Here is an 8,173-nt window from a genome sequence, read left to right on the forward strand (position 1 = left end):
TTATTTTCCACTTGTGTTTTCAGATGTTCTGATATAATGCTTATTGAACAGTTATACCTTTAAAGTTGAGAATACTATCCAAGAGTTCCTCTCTACCAAACGAAGCCCACAAAAGGCCCCTCTCTGTACTAAAGTAGGGGAAATGGAAGTTGAGCTTAGAATTGTAGTTTAACAAAGATGAATAAGAGTATTTTAATGTCTCCCTGCAGCTGGGTATATAAGATGGAGAAAGAAATGCATGCTTTGTCAAGATACTTTTTACTAATATTTGAAGACTTAGTTTGGGGGTAAATTATGTCAGGTAATAATCATATTATAAACACTTTATAAATAGACACCTGGTGACTGCTCATGGACACACAACCAGAGTTGTACAGATGAGAAGTTTGCTTTTTAATGTTTTTCTTTATTTTCACTTGAGACAAAAGTATCATGAGACCCAGGCTGACCTTCCATCCCCTATATTGCTGATAACCTTGAATATCTGAATATCTCTACTACTGAGTGCTGAGATTATAGACATGATCATGCGTGACTCAGCACACTGGGTCCCTGCCATTCTGATTTAAAGGAGTCCATCTTGTCTTATTTAATAGTTGTTGGGATTGGTGGTGCTGGGGACTAAACTCAGGATTTCATCCTTACAAGACACTGGCAAGTACTCTACCACTGACTATATTCCAATAGCAAAAATGAACAGTTTAAACAGTAAGTCCTGATAACTGTATGAAACATAAAGCAAAGTGTACTTTTCTTTGATGCATGAAATGGTCTCTACCAAGATCTTTTTAATGATGGGAAATGATGACACCGATGATTCCTAAGACTAACTCTATGTTCAGGTAACTTTGTGAATAAGAAGTTGGCCTAGACAGTAGGAAGGAGTTATGGAAGAAAAGTAGAGAAGATTTAAACAGAGATATCTTTGGGTGGGACTCAATACTCACATAGTGGCGGTGGTGGGGTCAGAAGGCATGTAAACCTTTGCTAATACATCTCTCAGATGTCACAGTTATCTCAGTGAAATTAAGATTACCAATAAATGGTGCATGACAGTTGTGAGCATTAGTTTATATGGAGAATTTGTGAAAGCAAGATTAACCGTTTTAATTGAAACTGGTTTTCCGACCATAGCTGCATGTCTTAAGACCTATCTGGTGTAGGACAAGAAATCATGAGAAAGATGTTCTCTGTCCTCTATAATATTAGAAAGAATCCTGTAGAGAAGATAGCATTTACAAATAGCACTTTAAAAGGAGTAATAGAGGAAAACACATGCTTAATGAGCAAACAAATGATGAAGAGATGTTAAAAGACACAAGTTCAAATAATAATGAGAATCTAGGAAAGGATTTTGTAGAAACAGTTCAATGCATTCTATCATGTTTTCCATATTTTTAAAACTTCTTTGTAAATACATTACAAAAGGAGTATGTCAAGACTCAGCTCAAGTCATTGCATAAAAAATTAAAATTTATAGCAATTTTCATATTTACAATTTTATTTGAAAAGTATATTAGAAATATAAAGTATTCTAAATAGTATTAAATGACCTTACATGGTAACATACATTTTCAAAATCACAAAATTTTTTTATTGAAGTTTATGTGGTTTAGAAACAAACTATGCTAGATCATTTAGCATGAGGTACCTTGACATAAATACTGTACCAAAGCTAACTTTCATATGGATTGGGGCATATTAATTTCTGCTTCTATGGGAAAATGGCCTCTTTAAATTTTAGATTAAAATAAGTACTTATTTCAGGATATTACAGTTTTCAAACATTTTTTCCTAAAATATGTAAAATATTCCTTCCCACAACAGGCTAGAAATCATTGAATGTCAAAGAAATGTAATTGACTCATTCAAAAATAAACTTCCAATTGAACTAATTCCTACAATAGCCTTTAAATGCATATGTACAGTCCAGATTTTCTGAAATCTTTAATTTGAAGGCACACATTGGTTTATCTTGATAAAAGTAAGAAGTTTACGTATGTTTTGTGAAGGGCCTTCTAGTATGAGAGAGTAGGAAATGTGTGGACATAAAGAGTCTTCACCTGGGGCGTAAGTTTTTATATGTACAAAGAATGTTAGAGACAGCCCTGAGGTTGTACCCAATACAGGGAAGGAAATGAAGTACAGCTTTGGATGGAGTTATCTGATAGGTGTCATGGTTTTGTAACACTTGATCTCTTCCCCACTTTCAGATGACTCTGTAAGCATGCCCAGTGTGGTAAGTGAACAGGAAGCTTGTCTCCTGAGCACCATTGGAAGGAGGCGGTTCTCCAGCCATGTCTCCAGCATGTCTGCACCTCAGGCTGAGGTGGGCATGTTACCGAGCCAAAGGTAAAGGGATATGACTTTCTTATAGTCTGCACTTGGGGTGGGGTGGGGGAAATAGATTCACATTATCCTATAAAGACATAAGGAGAAGGAAGCATGGGTTATGTTTCTAGAGAAACTGTACAACAAAGCATTTTCAAGTAGGTTCCTATGGGCAATAGTTGTAGATTTCTAAGCCAGGCCTTGAAATAAGACCGTACCTTCATGTCCAAATATTGACTTTCACTGAGATATTCAAAAATAGAAATAGGATCCTTTTATTCTGGTCAATATGTCAGGTTTATCATTAGGCAAGATAATGAGTATTTAGCAAGAGTTGAGCACCTTACTAGATACTCTGGGCATTTAACCTTCTCCAGTATCCTTCATGTTCAACTGCATGTAGGAATGCTTCACCAAGCAGAAAATATACCTCTGACACTGTGTGGACCATGGGTAGGCCTATTAAATACAGCTCTCAGTTTTCCCAGCTATGAGCTGAGGTAGGCTAAAATGATGTGAAGGGGAGCTCTTGTACCAATAACTCATTAAGATTCAATGATGAAACCACTTAAAGCATTTTCTTTTAGTGTTATCTGCTATAGAAGAATATAATTTTAAAAAATCCACTCAGGGGCTCTTAGTCATTTAAACCTTTTGTACTTGGGAAAAATAATAATATATGAATCAAAATTGAAATTTTTACTCAAACACTCACATTTGAATTTTACTTATTTTTAAATAAAATGATAATAGAAAATATCAACATGCAAGTTCATCTTTTTAACAGCTAATATTTTCATTTCAGATCATTGCTGATGACTGATTTTGAGAGTTTTATTTTATGTTTGGTAATGTCGAGATTCAACACATAGCTTTGTGCATGCTAGGTAACTGAGCTATATCCCCAACCACAATTGTTTATTTTTAGCACCCATAGACTCATAGTAGCACAATTCACATACAGACTATAATATTTATAGGGATATATGGTTGTGTTTAAATCAAGCTGATTTATATACAGGAGTAACTATATAACACCCAAACCACAATAATAGTTCACATAATCTAGCATTTGATAATTTCCCTTTATATGGAAATGATTTTATAAATAAAATGTCTAATCAAAGAGCCAAACAATATGTCCAAAAAAGATAACATAAACAGTTAATGTTGGTAACATTAATTTATTCTTAGTTAGTAATTATCCACATGTTCATCTTGAGAATAAAACTAGAATAGGAATTTTAATCAGAGAGGTTTTGAGCTATTCAAAAATAAGTCAAAGTACTGATTCCTTCTGTGTGCATAATATAAGAGATCAATTTATTTTCAGGAAGAAATTTTATTTAGTATAAACACATAGCAGAAGTTAAAACAAGCAACAAACAAAAAAAGCAAAGATACCACAGCAAATCATTTTGTTATTGAATTACATTTTGGAAAACTGGAGAAGGGAACACTGTCTTTGTCCATTGCAAACTAGTGATCCTCTTCCTGGGGACACAGACTAGTTTTACAGACAGTTCTTTGGGAATAGTCCCCTCAGTTTTGTAGATGCTTAACTCTTTGCAACTTAACACATATATATTAAGTACATTATGGTTGCTTAGATCAGTGCTAGGCCTGAGAAGAAAGTAGACAAAATATAGCACAGCTTGTATCACAAATATCAGTTCAGCTGCATCCAAATATGTGGACAAACTAATATTTGCTCACCAAATGACAGGCTTCTGTTACTGTTACAATTCAGTCACTAGAGAATATAGAATAGAGAGGTAAATATGAGTTCCTCGTAGCTTGTTGAAGATAGCTTCACTTTGTTTGCTGACATTTTCATTGCAAAATTAGCAGGGGAAGTTGGGCTCTTTCTTTGCTTCCCTTAATGGCATTAGTTTCCAGACTCTTTGGTTGTGGGCATTCCTGGTAAGTGGTTTCTGTGTGCTAATGTTAGGTAGTACAAGAAAATGTGGGGTCTGGTCATTGAAATACTGTATTCATAAGATAAGTTAAGAATAATAACCACCTAGCCAAATGGCTACCAAAGAAATCATAGATGCATCTTCTACAGATCTACTCTGCCATGCATTTCCGAGCTCATGCTCATTTGGAGCTCATTTTAACTCTTGACCAATAAACAGATCACTCCTCTGAGAGTTGTACCCATCCGAAGTCTTTCCTTCTCCCATTGCCTTGAGTCCTATGTCTTGACAAACCCAGCACAAGGTGAAATGGTTGACTGTCTCCTTTTCCTTCCTTGTTCTGTTAAACTTATTTTCAGTTCTTGGAAACAGAAAATTGCATGCCCCGTCCCTTTCCCTGTTTTTTTTTTTTTCTCTTTTTATTTTTTTCTTTTTGCATTTTCTTTCCCTAAATGCTTCATCTCCCTACCCCTCCTGCAGTGAACCTAATGTCCTCGATGACTCCCAGGGCCTGGCCGCCGAGGGCAGCCTCTCTAGGTACAGTGTCAAAGCTACCTGTCTATTGGTGTCTGTGCTGGGAAACTAGCCATTCCCTGTCGCCTCCGTCTCTCTGTCTCCTCCGTCTTCTATTGCCCGTCTCGGTATCTCTTTCCATCCCTCGCCCTCTGTTGTTCATGAACTCACGAGCCTGGAAGTCAAAGGTGTAGCAAACCCTCCTTCTTTACAAGTTCAGAGGTCACAAATAGTCTAAAAACCTCAATTAAAACAACAACAGATTTCTCTATGAGGCATGTCTAATGGATGTCTAAGATATTTGCCATGCCAAGGGCTAGGGGTGTAATTTGGTGCTAAAGCATGTGTTTAACATGTGCTAGACTCTGGGTCCAATACCCAACACCTCCCCCAAAGTTTGTTATACCAAACATTAAATTACTCCCACCTACTCATTCTTGTCCACACTGATGCTCATTGAGAATTGCTTTGGAGGGGACCTTTTTAGAACAACTTCCTCTCAGGGAGCCCCTGTACCCAACCAAGTCAGATTTTCTAGCTAGTACCACAGATGGTAAGAAAGCAGCAGTGCTGCAAGGATAGCAGTGTCACTGCAGTTTGTGTGGTTGCTTCTCTTCGCTACATGTCGCTTGGCATGTGGCTACTGTAGCCTGTTCAAGCACACATAAAGAATATTGCTTGTAGCACAAAGATGACTCAAAGCCTTGCCATGGAAAAACCAAATGCAAACTTTCCTTGATAAGTAGTAGGAGAAGCAATTCAATGGAAACATTATTCTTAGACTATTTGCTTAAGCCTTCAGAAATGGGTACTGCACCTTTAACACTCAGATAAGCCACGTCAAACATTCCTAATCTTGTGCTGTTGATTGACACCTCTCAACTAATCCTCATTAGGGGCAATGCTTCTTGTCCATCACTAGAGTGTCTCTGTCTCGTGTCCAGAGAAAGCAGTCCCAGGGCTGCGTTCTAGAGGGAGGACGATATCCTTGTGTTTATTGCTTTATCACAAAGATGAGGAAATGTTGAGAGGCCGTTCCTGTGAAAGGTCTTATGTTTTCTTTGCATCTTGTTTGGATTTCACATTTTCTTCTGCAACCGAAAATGGGAAATTTAGTCCATCATCAGATCTATTTTTTTTTTTTAAACCGGATCCATAACTCATGACATTCATTTGTTTGCAAGCCCTTGATTGGACAGATTAGTCTCTCATTGGTAAATGTGTAAGTGCTGTCCAGTCCAACCTTAATTAGCAGGAGTTGTAGGACCAAGCAGATCGAGAAACGTGGTCCTGAAGAAGGTTTTCCTTAACTATTCATAGTGTCTGCAGAACTTTTAACATGCCTAGGAGGGGCAGTGTCTTAGTCAGGGTTTCGATTCCTGCACAAACATCATGACCAAGAAGCAAGTTGAGGAGGAAAGAGTTTTTTTGGCTTACTTCTACATTGCTGTTGATCACCAGAGGAAGTCAGGACTGGAACTCAAGCAGGTCAGGAAGCAGGAGCTGATACAGAAGCCATGGAGGGGATGTTTCTTACTGCCTTGCCTCTCCTGCCTTGCTCAGCCTGCTCTCTTATAGAACCCAAGACTTCCAGCCCAGAGATGGAACCACCCACAATGGGCCCTCCCTCCTTGATCGCTAATTGAGAAAATGCCTCAAAGTTGGATCTCATGGAAGCACTTCCCCAACTGAAGCTCCCTTCTCTGTGATAACTCCAGCCTGTGTCAAATTGACACACAAAACCAGCCAGTACAGACAGCGATGCTTTTAAAGATGTAACTATTCAATGCTTAAAATTGCATATGGAAACCTTACTTTTGGAAGGCAGGGTCAGGGGCTCATTAAGGGTAGAAAGCATTAGTCAGGCTTCGATTTTTGATATCTTTGTGCTGAGAGCACTCTAATTAGCCCAGATTCTGCTTCTGCTAACATAAGCCACCGTCCAGTGTGTGTAAGAGGAGACAGGAGCAGACTTTATTTTTATTAATTCTCTGAAGGACTTGGCCTTCTCTAACGAGCTCAGGACTCAAATGACTGGAGCTATTGAGCTGATTCCACTGTGCTGCATCCAGTGCACAGGGAGGAAGCTCCATGTCTGTGCTAGGTTCGAGGAAGAGTTCAGAGCTAGAGTTAGAGAGCTCATCTTCGGAGGAAGTAATCATGGCAGCATTTTGAGGAGCATCTTAAACCAGCTGTTGTTGGTCTGCTGTTGCTCCTCTTACTGTTTCCCTCTGTTCCTTGGTGTTAGTCACCAAGCACAGCCATAGGCAGTAAGAAATGTGAACAAATTGCTGTAGATTCTGAAACAATTTCATTAGCCGTGATGGCGTCCCACCAGTCAGTAGCATGCCCATCTCTGGTATATGCTGCAAGGCATTGTGTCAGCAAGCTCTCTTCGGAGCAGAGGAAGTCTGGGCATTTACTAAAAAGGGGATTTTATGAGATGGCACATTTTTAGATACTTCTTTGGCAGGCTTTCTCACTTTTCTGCACAAGAGTTCTTTAGGCACATGATCAAAATCCAAAACTAGAGAGGCAGTAACCATGTGAATTACATTTAACACACACTCTAGTACTTAGGATCTGAGGTACACTCAAAGTTATCCTAACCCAAACTAACTAAGAAGCAAGGAGGAAGGAGAGCAGTAAGCCCTGCCAAGCCCACGCCCTTATTCTGTGGCTTAACTTTTATAGAAGTTTGCTTCTGATGGATCACTTGTTTTAGACAAAAGAGGCAAGTTGGACTGAGTAGTCTGAGTGAGGAAGAGACCAAGATAACCTGATAAGTGGGTGGAAACTCAACAAATAAGTTTACATACCAATTGGAAACTTCTAAGATTTTCTTTTTTTCTTTTTTCTTTTTTCTTTTTTTTTTTTTTTTTTTTTTTTTTTTACGAAATTGCACAAATACATTCCTTTTAAAGACCCAGCCACCAAATTGCCTATCAGAAACATTGTTTTCTGTCAGACTCTATCTCTTAAAATTTTCATTAGGCATCAATAATCTAAGTCAAAATTTTGTGGAAGATTTTTCTTCTCTGGAAAACCCTGCTCTATGAGGTATAAAAACTCACCATAGAGGATCCTCAAACACACATATGAGTCTATTTTTAATCTCTGGAATAATAGAGATCTAGAGAAGTTGAAGTCCTTAGGGCTGGATGTCTATAGTTGAGAATCAGATTTCGTTTAGACATGTTGGGATAGTTTAAAAGTAGGAGTCAATGGTGAACTCTTAATTTAAAAAGAAATTATCATGCCATTTATTCTCATAAAAGTTAATCATGGGCCTGGCAGTGGTGGGGCAAGCCTTTAATCCCCCAGCACTTGGGAGGCAGAGGTAGGTGGATTTCTGAGTTCGAGGTTAGCCTGGTCTACAGAGTGAGTTCCAGGACAGCCAGGGCTATACA

At 38.3% G+C, this 8,173-nt stretch overlaps 1 protein-coding gene across 14 annotated transcripts in view; it reads left to right on the top strand.

Annotated features, from left to right (window-relative positions):
• The window catches only part of Unc80 (unc-80 homolog, NALCN channel complex subunit), a 191,719-nt gene that overhangs the window by 172,261 nt on the left and 11,285 nt on the right, over positions 1 to 8,173 (top strand). For 11 of the 14 annotated variants that reach the window (XM_031367798.1, XM_031367795.1, XM_031367789.1 and 8 more), the window contains 2 exons: positions 2,214 to 2,352; positions 4,731 to 4,787. In XM_031367798.1, the coding sequence (XP_031223658.1) occupies positions 2,214 to 2,352; positions 4,731 to 4,787 (196 nt within the window). The remainder of the gene's footprint in view (positions 1 to 2,213; positions 2,353 to 4,730; positions 4,788 to 8,173) is intronic. The other 3 variants (XM_031367800.1, XM_031367792.1, XM_031367799.1) reach the window with 1 other exon arrangement.

Source organism: Mastomys coucha, unplaced genomic scaffold (assembly GCF_008632895.1).
Source record: "Mastomys coucha isolate ucsf_1 unplaced genomic scaffold, UCSF_Mcou_1 pScaffold14, whole genome shotgun sequence".
In the NCBI taxonomy this organism is placed as follows: Eukaryota; Metazoa; Chordata; class Mammalia; order Rodentia; family Muridae; genus Mastomys; species Mastomys coucha.